The sequence below is a fragment of the Gallinula chloropus genome (assembly GCF_964237585.1).
Source record: "Gallinula chloropus genome assembly, chromosome: 32".
Classification (NCBI taxonomy): domain Eukaryota; kingdom Metazoa; phylum Chordata; class Aves; order Gruiformes; family Rallidae; genus Gallinula; species Gallinula chloropus.
Window position 1 is genome coordinate 174848 of NC_140117.1, and position 13192 is coordinate 188039.

At 65.1% G+C, this 13192-nt stretch overlaps 1 protein-coding gene and 1 pseudogene across 2 annotated transcripts in view; one reads left to right on the forward strand and one right to left on the reverse strand.

The window, feature by feature from the left end:
- The window catches only part of LOC311202908 (butyrophilin subfamily 1 member A1-like), a 197971-nt pseudogene that overhangs the window by 90275 nt on the left and 94504 nt on the right, over positions 1-13192 (forward strand). The window lies entirely within an intron of this gene.
- The window catches only part of COL11A2 (collagen type XI alpha 2 chain), a gene marked incomplete at both ends in the record, with an annotated part of 15912 nt that continues 3419 nt past the window's right edge, over positions 700-13192 (reverse strand). Inside the window, 38 exons of the mRNA XM_084277474.1 lie at positions 700-846; positions 1786-2019; positions 3810-3881; positions 4370-4482; positions 4582-4867; positions 5635-5688; positions 5779-5814; positions 5930-5983; positions 6105-6212; positions 6345-6398; positions 6497-6550; positions 6781-6888; positions 6996-7049; positions 7128-7181; positions 7489-7542; positions 7666-7719; positions 7859-7966; positions 8053-8106; positions 8332-8385; positions 8481-8534; positions 8632-8685; positions 8985-9092; positions 9246-9299; positions 9413-9466; positions 10383-10490; positions 10598-10705; positions 10803-10856; positions 10967-11056; positions 11193-11300; positions 11411-11464; positions 11708-11761; positions 11865-11918; positions 12225-12269; positions 12364-12417; positions 12572-12616; positions 12743-12796; positions 12909-12962; positions 13078-13185. Of these exons, the coding sequence (XP_084133600.1) occupies positions 700-846; positions 1786-2019; positions 3810-3881; positions 4370-4482; positions 4582-4867; positions 5635-5688; positions 5779-5814; positions 5930-5983; positions 6105-6212; positions 6345-6398; positions 6497-6550; positions 6781-6888; positions 6996-7049; positions 7128-7181; positions 7489-7542; positions 7666-7719; positions 7859-7966; positions 8053-8106; positions 8332-8385; positions 8481-8534; positions 8632-8685; positions 8985-9092; positions 9246-9299; positions 9413-9466; positions 10383-10490; positions 10598-10705; positions 10803-10856; positions 10967-11056; positions 11193-11300; positions 11411-11464; positions 11708-11761; positions 11865-11918; positions 12225-12269; positions 12364-12417; positions 12572-12616; positions 12743-12796; positions 12909-12962; positions 13078-13185 (3066 nt within the window). The remainder of the gene's footprint in view (positions 847-1785; positions 2020-3809; positions 3882-4369; positions 4483-4581; positions 4868-5634; positions 5689-5778; positions 5815-5929; positions 5984-6104; positions 6213-6344; positions 6399-6496; positions 6551-6780; positions 6889-6995; positions 7050-7127; positions 7182-7488; positions 7543-7665; positions 7720-7858; positions 7967-8052; positions 8107-8331; positions 8386-8480; positions 8535-8631; positions 8686-8984; positions 9093-9245; positions 9300-9412; positions 9467-10382; positions 10491-10597; positions 10706-10802; positions 10857-10966; positions 11057-11192; positions 11301-11410; positions 11465-11707; positions 11762-11864; positions 11919-12224; positions 12270-12363; positions 12418-12571; positions 12617-12742; positions 12797-12908; positions 12963-13077; positions 13186-13192) is intronic.

The window sequence follows — 13192 nt, forward strand, 5'->3', positions numbered from 1 at the left end:
GCTGCTGAGGTGGGGGGTTGCACATGGAGGAGGTGAATGCTCCTGGGGATGGAACCAGCCCTGGGTCCATCCCCTCCTGAGCCCAAGAGAGGAGTTGGGAAGCAGGAGGGGAGCTGTAGGGTGAATCCATGTGGGATGAGGGGTGCCAGTCCCGAAGACGCCGCGTACCAGCATCATCGCCCACTGTATGAGGCTTTAGAACCCTTCAGCTCTTCAGGCAGAGAGCAAATCTGAGTATCTTCTCTTGTTTTGGGGGGGTGCACTCCTCGTGGGGTTCCCCCTAACCCCTGGGGGGCTGTGGGGCTGGGGAAGAGTTGGGTGAGGGAGCGTGGAAAACAAGCCCTGGGAAGGAGCACTGGGATTCGGAGGGAGATACTGGGAGGAAGGGGGCACTGCTGGGCGCTGAGGGAGGTAGCCAGTGGATCTGTTAAAAACTCCCCTCTCCACCTCTCTACATATTAAAATATAGATTTATTCTGAGTGTTAAAGTCTCTTTGGCATCTCTCCAGACCCTGGCCCCCCGTGGGGGTGTCGGCGTCGGCGTCGGTCTCGGTGGGCGCCGGCACCTCTCAGCTCCACGGGATGGGTGACGTTTTGGGAGCGGTGGGGAGCCAAGGATTTCCCCACCGGAGGCCAGGGGATGGCAAGGGAGGGTGATGGTGGGGTGGTTGGTGGTGGGGGAAGGATGGGGTTTGGTTCCTAGCCGAGGAAACAGACCGGCCCCACCTCGAAGCCGAACTTCTGCCCGGGCTCGCCCATGTCTACGGCGCGTAGGTCCAGCAGCGGGAGCTGCTCCAGGCGGGGTGTGACCACCTCCAGCACCGTCCGGCCGGAGCCCTTTCGTGTCTGGCAGGGGTGGGAGGGAAGAGGGTGGGTCATGGGGGGGTGGGGGGGTACTGGGTGGGTTCACACAGGGACAACCCTGCCCTTTATCCAGCAGCTCCTGCTGTTTCGGCATCATCCGGGCTCAACTGGGATGAAGATGGGATGCTCCTGGATCCCTGACCCTTGTCAGGGATACCCCCTGATCCCTGATAGGGATGCCCCCTGATCCCTGGTAGGGATACCCCCCGATCCCCAATCCCTGGCAGAGATGCCCCCTGATAGGGATGCCCCAGGATCCCTGATGCCTGTCAGGGATAGTCCCTGATCCCTGGTAGGGATACCCCCTGATCCCAAATCCCTGGCAGGGATACCCCTGGATCCTTGATCCCTGGCAGGGATACCCCTGGATCCCTGATAGGGATACCCCCTGATCCCTGGAAGGGATGCCCCTGGATCCCTGATCCCTGGCAGAGATGCCCCCTGATCCCTGATAGGAATGTCCCTGGATCCCTGATGCCTGGCAGGGATGCCTCCGATCCCTGGCAGGGATGCCCCCAGTCCCTGGCAGGGGTGCCCTTGTCCCCTGTCAGGGTTCAAGACCAGGTTGGATGGGGCTTGGGGCACCTTGGGATGGTGGTGGGGTGTCCCTGCCCATGTCAGGGGTGACACTGGGTGGGCTTTGAGGTCCCTTCCCACCCAAACAAGCCCAGGACTCTACTTCTAACCCCAAGGTGTCCTCATCCAGCCACTCCTTCCCAAACCACGGCATGTCCTTGGATTCCCCCTCTCCACAGCACCCAACTACGCTGGGAGACCCCCCCCCCCAAAAGCATCACCAACTCTTCCATCCCTCCTCCTCCTCCTCCTCCTCCTCCTCCTCCTCAGAGCCTTTCCCTCTCCCGCTTCCTCAAGACCCATCTCTCTGCCTTCTCCTTCCTCTTCCTCAACCTCCCCGCTCACCGCGCAGCCGTCGGTCACAGCTTTGATGTAGGGGCTGGTGTCGTAGCTGAGCTCCTCCTCGTTGGCTGCCAGGAAGCGCAGGGCTCGCTGGTGGTCGCCGGGGATGGCACGGTGCCAGGCCACGGCGCGGTGACAGTGGTAGGTGAAGTTCTGGCGAGCGGAGACGCTGAGGAGCCGCAGGAAGGTCAGCTGCACCACGCCGAGGGGTTGGCTCTCCGAGTCCGTGTAGGAGAACTGGGGGGACCAGTGGGTGAGTTAATGGGGTAGGGTGGGAAAATTGGGGGTGGAGGGGGTGTCCCCGCTGGAAGGGGTATCCCCGCTGGAAGGGGTGTCCCCACTGGAAGGGGTGTCCCTGCTGGAGGGGGTATCCCTGCTGGAAGGGGTGTCCCCGCTGGAAGGGGTGTCCCCACTGGAAGGGGTGTCCCTGCTGGAAAGGGTGTCCCTGCTGGAAGGGGTATCCCTGCTGGAGGGGTTGTCCTTGCTGGAAGAGGTGTCCCCTCTGGAAGGGATGTCCCCACTGGAAGGGGTACCCCTGCTGGAGGGGGTGTCCCTGCTGGAAGGGGTGTCCCCGCTGGAAGGGGTGTCCCCACTGGAAGGGGTACCCCTGCTGGAGGGGGTGTCCCTGCTGGAAGGGGTGTCCCCACTGGAAGGGGTGTCCCTGCTGGAAAGGGTGTCCCCACTAGAGGCGGTGTCCCTGCTGGAGGAGGTGTCCCTGCTGGAAGGGGTGTCCCCGCTGGAAGGGGTGTCCCTGCTGGAAGGTGTCCCCGCTGGAAGGGGTGTCCCCGCTGGAGCAGGTGTCCCCGCTGGAGGGGGTGTCCCCGCTGGAGGGGGTGTCCCCGCTGGAAGGGGTGTCCCCGCTGGAAAGGGTGTCCCCGCTGGAAGGGGTATCCCTGCTGGAGGAGGTGTCCCTGCTGGAGCAGGTGTCCCTGCTGGAAGGGGTGTCCCCGCTGGAAGGGGTGTCCCCGCTGTAGGGGGTAATCCCCGCTGGAAGGGGTGTCCCCGCTGGAGGGGGTGTCCCCGCTGGAGGGGGTATCCCTGCTGGAAGGGGTGTCCCCGCTGGAAGGGGTATCCCTGCTGGAGGAGGTGTCCCTGCTGGAGCAGGTGTCCCCGCTGGAGGGGGTGTCCCCGCTGGAAGGGGTGTCCCTGCTGGAGCAGGTGTCCCCGCTGGAGGGGGTGTCCCCGCTGGAAGGGGTGTCCCTGCTGGAGCAGGTGTCCCCGCTGGAGGGGGTGTCCCCGCTGGAAGGGGTGTCCCCGCTGGAGGGGGTATCCCTGCTGGAGGGGGTGTCCCTGCTGGAAGGGGTGTCCCCGCTGGAAGAGGTGTCCCTGATGGAGGGGGTGTCCCTGATGGAGGGGGTATCCCCGCTGGAAAGGGTGTCCCTGCTGGAGGGGATGTCCCCGCTGAAGGGGGTGTCCCTGCTGAAGGAGGTGTCCCCGCTGGAAGGGGTGTCCCCGCTGAAGGGGGTGTCCCCGCTGGAAGGGGTGTCCCTGCTGGAGGCGGTATCCCCGCTGGAAGGGGTGTCCCTGCTGGAGGGGGTATCCCCGCTGGAAGAGGTGTCCCCGCTGGAAGAGGTGTCCCTGCTGGAGGGGGTGTCCCTGCTGGAAGGGGTGTCCCCGCTGGAAGGGGTGTCCCCTGCTGGAAGGGGTATCCCGGCTGGAGGGGGTATCCCCGCTGGAGGGGGTGTCCCCGCTGGAAAGGGTGTCCCCGCTGGAAGGGGTGTCCCTGCTGGAAGGGGTGTCCCTGATGGAGGGGGTGTCCCCGCTGAAGGGGGTGTCCCCTCTGGAAGGGGTGTCCCCACTGGAAGGGGTACCCCTGCTGGAGGGGGTGTCCCCGCTGGAAGAGGTGTCCCCGCTGGATGGGGTGTCCCCGCTGGAAAGGGTCTCCCCACTGGAGGAGGGGACGGGAGATGCTCGGAAGGGCTGATGGAGTCAAGGTCAGTGGGGGATGTTTTCCTTTCTCCACTGAAAGAGAGGGGAGGAGGCACCCAGCTGAGGATGAGGGGGGGGGGTCGCACGCACATCCTTACCCTGCTGCCCCCCCGGAACTGACTGAACCATCGTCGCGGATCCTCCTCCTCCTCCCACGCTGCCATCTTCACCTGGAAGAGAAGATGGAGATGTGAGGGATCATCCCATGGTGCCTTCATCCCACTGCTGATCCCCACCTCCTGAGGCCCCACTGGGACCCCACGTCCCGTGGTCAATCCCCACTTCCCGAGGCACCGCTGGGACGCCACATGCTGCAGCTGATCCCTGCTTCCTGAGGCACCGCAGGGACCCCTCATCCTGTGGCTGATTCTCACCTCCCGAGACCCCACTGGGACCCCACGTGCCATGGCTGATCCCCACTTCCCAAGGATCTAATCCCCACCTCCTGAGGCCCCACTGGGACCCCGCATCCCACAGCCAATCCCCACCTCCTGAAACCCCGCTGGGACCCCACATCCCATGGCTGATCCCCACCTCGCAAGGCCCTGCTGGGACCCTGTGGCCGATCCCCACCTCCCAAGGCCCTGCTGGGACCCTGTGTCCTGTGGCTGATCCCCACTTCCCAAGGCCCCTCTGGGACCCCGCGTGCCGCGCTCACCTCCCGCACGTCCTTGCTGGGAAAGACACAGGTCTCCCCGCCCGCCGTGAAGTTGCAGAAGACCTTGAAGGAGTCTCGAGCGCATCCCTGGTTGGGGTCGATCCAGTACTCGCCTGCACAGGGGACCAGACCGATTCAGCCCACATCCCAGTGCTTCCACAGGGAACCAGACGTCCTTCCCCCACCCCAATACCGGCGCCAGCGGGACTCACCGTCAGGGAGACCGGGGTGACTGAGCCGAAGGTCCTGGCAGGTCCTGGCAGGATTATCCCGTGTTCCCATCGGCCTCCGGAGCCCCTCAATCTCCTGCTTGAGGGAGTTGAGGGAGCCGAAGATCTCCTCCATGCCGTCGGCGTAGTCGCGAGAGGCCTGGTCGGCGGCCGCCGCGTCCCCGTCCTCGTCCCGCCCGGCGTCCACCAGCTCGCTGGCGTCGATGGAGCGCTTGCTTTTCTTGGGGAGCTGGATTGGCAGGGGCTGGATCACCTCCCCAGGGGGGCCCTGTGGTGGGCACGGCTCTGTCAGCACCCTGAGAGTGGTGGGGGGGGGCTTGCTGTTCCCCCCCGGGGGGTTCCAAACCACCCTGCGCCCATCCCTGTGTGCCATTCCACCTCCCTCCTTCATCCCCACCTCATCCTCCATCCTTTTTCACCTGGCACCACTCACCGGGTGTCCAGGGGGTCCCAGGGGTCTGGGGGCCCTGCGGTGGGCACGGCTCTGTCAGCACCCCGGTAGTGGCGTGAGGGGGCTTGCTGTCCTCCCCCGGGGGGGGGTCCCAAACCACCCCGCACCCATCCCTGTGTGCCATTCCACCTCCTTCCTTCATCCCCACCTCATCCTCCATCCTTTTTCACCTGGCACCACTCACCGGGTGTCCAGGGGGTCCCAGGGGTCTGGGGGCCCTGCGGTGGGCACAGCTCTGTCAGCACCCTGAGAGTGCCTTGGGGGGCCTTGCTGTCCTCCCCCGGGGGGTCCCAAACCACCCTGTGCCCGTCCCTGTGTGCCATTCCACCTCCTTCCTTCATCCCCACCTCATCCTCCATCCTTTTTCACCTGGCACCACTCACCGGGTGTCCAGGGGGTCCCAGGGGTCTGGGGGCCCTGCGGTGGGCACGGCTCTGTCAGCACCCTGAGAGTGGCATGGGGGGGCCTTGCTGTCCTCCCCCGGGGGGGTCCCAAACCACCCCGCACCCATCCCTGTGTGCCATTCCACCTCCTTCCTTCATCCCCACCTCATCCTCCATCCTTTTTCACCTGGCACCACTCACCGGGTGTCCAGGGGGTCCTGGGGGTCCACGTTCACCTTTGGGTCCTGCTTGGCCCTAGAGGAAAGAGGCACCCACAGATTTTGGCCATGGGGAGGACTGAAAGAGGGTGGGGGGTGGAGGTGGGGGGCACCTCTCAACACTTACCATGGCTCCCTTGGCACCTTTGGGACCAGCTGGGCCCTGTAAAGTGAGACCAGGTCTGTCAGCAACCAGGGGTGGCATGGAGGGGTGGGGGGACAGCAGCCCCCCATACATGTAGGGAGGGGGACACCAGGGACTAGTGGGGGGCACTCACAGGAAGTCCTGGGGGGCCAACGGGGCCGATGGGTCCAGTAGCACCAGGGATCCCCTGCGACGAGCAGATACTGGGGTGTGGAAACCAGGGAGACCCCCTCCCCACCTCCCCCAGCCCCCCCAAAACTGCCCCCATCCTCATCCCACCCCTGGTTTCCCCAATTCCCCACACTCACAGTTTCTCCTTTCTGCCCCGTGGAGCCCTGGGGGCCGGGGAGACCCCGATCCCCCTTCTCCCCCTGCTCCCCGGGGGCTCCGATCAGGCCGATGAGACCGGGGTGGCCCTGGGGAGACACGGGCAGAGATCAGGATGGGGGACATGAAGGGGGGACACAACCAGCCCACCCAGTGCCAGCTTGTCCCAGCAGGGGTTTAGGGTCTTGACCCCCAAGTGTGGGGCCCTGCACCACGCTCACCTTCTCTCCCTTGGCGCCGGTGTCACCTTTGAGGCCGGGGAGACCCGGGGGACCCTGTAGAGGTACCCAGGGAGGTGAGATGTGGGGAGCACGATATGGGGGACCCCTCCCCACACTTCCCCCCATGGTGGAGGAGGGGGAACCACACTCACCACTGGTCCTGGAGGCCCGGCCTGGCCTGTGGTCCCTGGTTTGCCTTGTTCACCCTGTGATGGTGAGATGACAAGGTGAGTCCCACCGGTCCGCGGTCGGTGTCACCGGTGGGCAGCGCGTGTCCCACGCAGGTCCCCAGGGACCCTGGGCATGGGGGACGTGTCCCCATCCCCTCTTGAGGTGACCATCAGAACCCTCACCCCCTCCCTCCTCTGCCCTGTGCCAGGGGACCCCAAACTGAGCATGAGGAACCCCCAGGACTCACTGGGATGTCAGCACTTACCACGGAGCCCGGCAGACCTCGGAGACCATCAGGACCCTGTTTCCCTGCCAGACCCTGTGGCCCCACGGGACCTGTCTTGCCTGGAGCCCCCACAGCACCCGGTTCTCCCTGCAGAGACAGAGGAACCAAGTGAGCCCCATCCCATCCGTGGGCACAGGGAGCTCAGCAGCCTCACAGGTGAAGAGGGGTGGAAGGGGGTCCTCCGAATCGCTCACCTTCGCCCCCTTCTCACCCTGACGCCCCTCGGGGCCAGGGGAACCAGCTGGACCCTGTGGAGAGGAGAAACAGGGTGGTGAGGGATGGGAATGGAGGTGGTTGGGGCAGGATGTGGCTCACCCGGCGCTTACCCGCTTCCCCAGGGGACCTGGAGGACCGTTCTCGCCCGTTGGACCTGGAGAACCCTATGGATGGAGAAGAGGAAAGAGCTGAGCCAGTTGGGTTTGCCTCAGAAACAGGATGGGGAGGAAGATGAGGAGGAGGAGGAGGATGCTGCACTGTCATGAGGAGCACCCAAGGGTTGGGAGCATCCCAGGAGCATGGGGAGCGGGTCCGTTGGTGGTGGAAAGAGGGGAGGACAGTCAGGGCTCCCCAAAGCACTGGGGTTGATCCAGTCCCAGTTGTTGGGGGGGGAACTGGTCCAGATATCCCCTGCCTGGAGAGGTGGTGAGGGTGGGGGGACACATGGACACTCCAGGACGGGACACTCACCGGCTCCCCGGGCTCACCGTCCTCCCCACGCTCGCCCTTGGCACCATCCTGGCCCTGTGGGGAAGGGAAAACTTGGGGTCAGCACAAGGCCCTGTGTGCTGTACCCCCAAATCCCACCCCCTATAATCCCAGGGAACCCCCCTCTGAAGCCCAGAGCGGGTGGGATGTGACACTCACCCTGGGTCCCATCTCACCGGGGGGTCCGGGGTCACCTGGAAATCCAACGGGACCCTGAAACAGAGAGAGATGCCAACCTGAGGACACCCCACCCCACCCCCAAAACTGATGGGACCCCCAAAACACCTTCCTGGAGCAAACCCACCCTGCTCCATCCCTGTGTCCCAGGGCTGGGGAGACACATGGCACTCACAGGGTTTCCCTTGGGTCCATCATCGCCGGGGGGTCCCTTCCCTCCGGGTGGTCCAGCAGCACCAGCAGCTCCAGCTTCTCCCTTCTCCCCTCGCTCTCCTCGTGGACCCTACAGAGTAAGACGGGGTCAGCAGCCCGTGGAGGTGGTCTGGGGGGGCTGGGGGTGGATTTGGGGGTGTCCCTGCCGTCACTCACCTTGACTCCTGGTTCCCCCTGGATTCCTGGGGCTCCCGATTCACCGGGGTCCCCCTGAAATGGGAAGGGAGAGAAGTCAAACCCTGTGCCAACGTGTCATTTGGGGGTGGGGGGGGTGTCCCCCACCCCAGGACCAAGCCCACCAGGTCACTTCTAAGCCCACCAGATGGGTCCCAAGCCCACCAGATGGGTCCCTTGTCCCACTGTGGCCCCACGGTCCCACCCCATGGGTGGTCCCCCCATCCCAGGGACTGGATCCCCATCCCTGGGGGTACATACCTTCTCTCCAGGAGGTCCCAGGTTCCCAACACCTCCAGGGGGTCCTTGGGGTCCCTGTGGGGTGGAGGTTGGGGGGAGGGAGAGCAGAGCTGGTCACCCCAGCACCCAACATGGAGAAGGGGTGGGGGGGACATGGGGGGGTCACTTACATCAGCTCCAGAGGCTCCAGCTGGGCCACGGGGTCCTGGGGGGCCAGGGGGGCCCTGAGAGGGTGTGTGTAGAGAAAGCACAGGGTGAGGGTGGTCCTGGGGGACCCCCACCCTGAGTGACACGGGGTCAGGAGGGGTCAAGGTCACTTACCATGGGGCCCACGTCACCCGTCTCACCCTTCTCACCGGCCGGACCTGGCAAACCCTGGGGTGGGAGAGTGTTAGTGGGGGATAGGGGGGGACACAGAGGGCTTGGGGGGGGCAGGAGGGGGGCAGGAACCAGCAATGGGGACAGGGGGAGCGATGGGGGTCTGGACACATCTGGGTGGGAGGTGCAGAGAGCTGGGGTGCTGCTGGATTGGGGAGGGGGGGCACAGTGGGGTGGGGGCAACAAGGGATGCTTCAAACCCCCCAACCACACAGTACCCACCCCACCCCCTCTTTTGGGGGTGATGGAGAGAGGGGGTGTCCATGGGGTGCTGGAGGAGGGGGGGTCCCACTCACCTGGAGCCCAATGGGGCCGGGGGGGCCGTTGAAGCCCCGTGTCCCCTCGTCACCCTTGGCCCCAAAATGACCCTGGGGACCTCTGGCACCTGGTTCCCCATCAGCACCCTGGGAGGAGGGAAGGGGGGGGTCACAGGGGGCTGAATCCATCCCCCCCCTCAGCCTGTGGCCACAGGGGTGGCACAGGACCCCCTCACTCCCCCCCCCCCCCCCAACATCACCCCCCCAGTCATGGTGTTGTTCTCCCTCTGGGATACTCACCGCGGCTCCGGGCTGCCCGACCGACCCGATGGGTCCAGGGGGACCTGGAGGACCCTGGGATGGAGGGAAGGGGTGGGTGAGGCTGGGACAGCCCCAGGGGGATGAGGTTTGGGCTGGGGGGGTGGGGGGGGGTGGGGGGGTGACACCGTGCCCCCTGTCACACTCACGTGCTCGCCCTTGTTGCCTTTGCTGCCCTTCTGACCCGGCTCGCCCACCTCGCCCTGGGATGGGGAAGGAGGAGGAGGGTGAGGAGGAGGATGAGGAGGATGAGGAGAATAAGGAGGGTGAGGAGGATGAGGAGAATGAGGAGGGTGAGGAAGATGAGGAGGATGAGCAGGAGGAGTGTGAGAAGGATGAGGAAGGTGAGGAGGAGTATGAGGGTGAGGAGGGTGAGGGGGATGAGGAGGAGGATGAGGGTGAGGAGGACAAGGAGAATCATGAGGGTGAGGAGGATGATGAGGGTGAGGAGGACGAGGAGGATGAGGAGGACAAGGAGGAAGACAAGGAGGACAAGGAGGATAAGGAAGGTGAGGAGGATGAGGAGGGTGAGGAGGAGGATGAAGAAGGTGGGGAGGACGAGGAGGATGGTGAGAATGAGGAGGACAAGAAGGATAAGGAAGATGAGGAGGATGAGGATGAGGAAGACGAGGAGGATGAGGAGGATGAGGAGGATGAGGAGGAGTGTGAGAAGGATGAGGAAGGTGAGGAGGAGTATGAGGGTGAGGAGGATGAGGATGAGGAGGATGAGGAGGATGAGGAGGATGAGGAGGATGAGGAGGATGAGGAGGATGAGGAGGATGAGGAGGATGAGGATGAGGAGGATGAGGAGGGTGAGGAGGAGGATGAAGAAGGTGAGGAGGACAAAGAGGATGGTGAGGATGAAGGGGACAAGGAGGACAAGGAGGACAAGAAGGATGAGGAAGATGAGGAGGATGAGGAGGATGAGGAGGATGAGGAGAATGAGGAGGATGAGGAGGATGAGGAGGATGAGGATGAGGAGGATGAGAATGGTGAGGAGGGTGAGGAGGATGTGGAGGATGAAGGGGGTGAGGAGGATGGGGATGAGGAAGATGCTCACCCCCAGTTGGGTGGGGGGCTGAGGGGGGGGGACAGGGGGGACACAGGACAGGACCTCACCTTGTCACCATCCTCTCCAGGACCACCGGGGGGTCCAGCTGGGCCAGGTAACCCCACTGGACCCTGGACACCATCCCGGCCAGCGGGACCCATGGGACCCTTCTCACCCTACAGGGGTGGGAAAAGGGGGGCAGAGGATGAGGGGTGGGGGTGGTTTGGGGGGTGCAGGCACACCCTCCCCCCTCATACCCCTCCCCAAATCCCTGGCCACTCACGGGAACTCCTTTCTCTCCAGCAGGACCTGGTGGTCCCTGGGGTCCTGGTCGTCCTGGGGGGCCAACGGGACCCCCCTGTCCTGGGCCACCTCTCTCTCCTGGGGACCCCTAGGAGAAAATTTGGGGGGGGGGGGATTATATCAGCCAGAGGGGAGCTGGGAGGGGGGGGACACAAAGCTTAATGGGGAGGGGGGGACACACTCACTGCAGGTCCTGGGGGTCCCGCTGGTCCTTCGTTGCCCTTCAGTCCTGGGCCGCCCTGTGAAATTGGGGGGGGTGGGGTGGGGGTGGGGGTCAGTGGGACACTGTTGAGGATGGGAGGGGATTGGGGGGGGGTCCCAGGTGAGCTGGGGGGAGGGATTTACTCACCGGGGTGCCGGGCAGCCCCCTCTCACCAGGGAAACCCCTCAGTCCAGCCGGGCCGTCCTTCCCAGGGGAGCCAGTGGGGCCGGGGTCTCCCTAAGGAGGTGGGGGGGGGGAGATGGGGGGGGTTATGGGGGGGGGGTGTGTCTTCACACCCTTAGCACCCCCCCCCATGACTTCCTGGGGGTCATCAGCATGCCCACCCCACCCCAGCACCCTCCCACCCCCTCACCTTGGTGCCCTCCTTGCCCGAGGGCCCGGGTAGACCTTGTTCTCCGGGGGGGCCGGGGGGGCCGGGGTGGCCCCTCTCCCCCATGGGCCCCGACTCACCAGCAGCTCCCTGGTGTGGAGAGGGGGGGGGACACACAGACAAAAGGAGGGGGGGGTCGTCAACACAGCCCTGGGGCATGTGGGGACCCCCCAAACCCACCCACCCAGCCACACACTCACCTGAGGTCCCACCACCCCGGGGGGGCCGGGGGGGCCGGTCTTGCCTTGGAAGCCCTGGGGGAGAGAGGAGAAGGGGAAGGTGGGTTTGGGGGGTGGGTTTATTTGGGGGGGGGGCAACACTAGGAGTAATTTGGGAGTAAGCCAGGAGTAGCTTGGGAGTAGCGGTGAATCCCTGAGGAGGGATGTGGGGGGGGGGGTTGGGAGGGGAGGGGCAGGAGAGTGGTTGGGTAGGGGGGTGTCAGGATGGGTGGAGGGGGGGACAGGGGGTTTTGGGGAGGGGGGCACAGGGAGACTCACGACTTCTCCTCGCTGGCCAGGGTGCCCAGGGAGCCCGTCCTTGCCAGGGGGGCCCTGTGGGGAGAGGAGAAGGGGGTGAGAGGCACCAGGGTGGGGGGGCACCTCATTTTTGGGAGGTGGGGGGCAGGAGGGGGGCACAGCCCCCCCAAATACTTACAGGGGGTCCTTTAGGTCCTGGGAAGCCGTTGGGTCCCTGTGGTCCTGGGACACCCTGGGGGGGGAATGGGGGGAGGTTTGGTGATTAATGGTGCTAATTAACAGAGTTCATTAGAGCATCACTGAGAGCCCCCCCTTGTACCCCCCCCCCCCAAGGAGCTGTGTGTGCTGGGGGGGGGGAGTGGTGGTTACCTGGGGGGTCTGGGTGACCAGGAGGGTCACAGGATGGGGGGGGGACACTTTGGGGACCCCCTTTCCACACAGGGAGGGTCACAGGATGGGGGGGAACACTTTGGGGACCCCCCCACCAGGAGGGTCACAGGATGGGGGGGACACCCCCCCTCCCCAAATCCAGACTTACCCGTTCGCCAGGGGGGCCGTGGGGGCCGTCGCTGCCAGATGTACCCTGGGGGGACGAGGATGAGGAGAGATTTTTGGGGTGTCCAGTGGGTGACCCCCCCTCCTTATCCCCCCCCCAACCCCCTCCCCCAAAAACCAACCTTTGCCCCTGACTTGCCGGTGGCTCCTCGTGGTCCCCGCTGTCCCCTGGGACCCTGTGGGAAGAGGAGGGGTGGGGGGGGTGTGACCAAAAGTCCATCGGTGTCCCCCCCCCCCAGCACCCCCCAATCCATCCACGGAGCCTGGAAAGCCCCAGATTGGGGGTGCTGTCCCCCCACCCCCCCAAAATTAACCCTGCCCCCTACTCACCGTGGGGCCACGCTCGCCCCTGGGCCCTGATTTCCCTGACAGACCCTGTAAGAGTGTTTCAGAGATTTTTGGGGGGGGGGGCACAGGGCAGAGACCCCCCCCCGGTGCTTGTGCCCCCCCCTCCCCAAACTCTATGGGACATGAATTTGGGGGGGGGGGGGGGTCACTCACCCGTGCGCCCTTCTCGCCGTTGGTGCCTGGGAATCCGGGGAAGCCCTGGGATCCCTGGGGATGGAGAGGAGGGGGGGTGAGCAGTGATGGGTGTGGGGGACATACAGGGGGGGGGACACGCGTGACACACGTGGGACCCCCCCCCCCCCACAGCCCCCACACTCACCTTGGGCCCCTGACGTCCTGGGTAGCCGGGTAGACCTGGCACCCCCAGCTTTCCCTGTGGGGGAGAGAGGTGTGATTAAGGGGGGGGGGGCACAATATTGGGGGGGGTGAAAGAGGTGAGGGGGGGGCTTTTTTACCCCCCCCCCCCTTCACTAAGTGTGGCCCCTCACCTTCTCCCCAACCACCCCGATGGGCCCAGGGTCACCGGTGGGTCCCGTCCGTCCCTTGGGACCTTCGGGTCCGTCCTCACCCCGGGAACCCGGAACGCCGACCTCACCCTGTGGA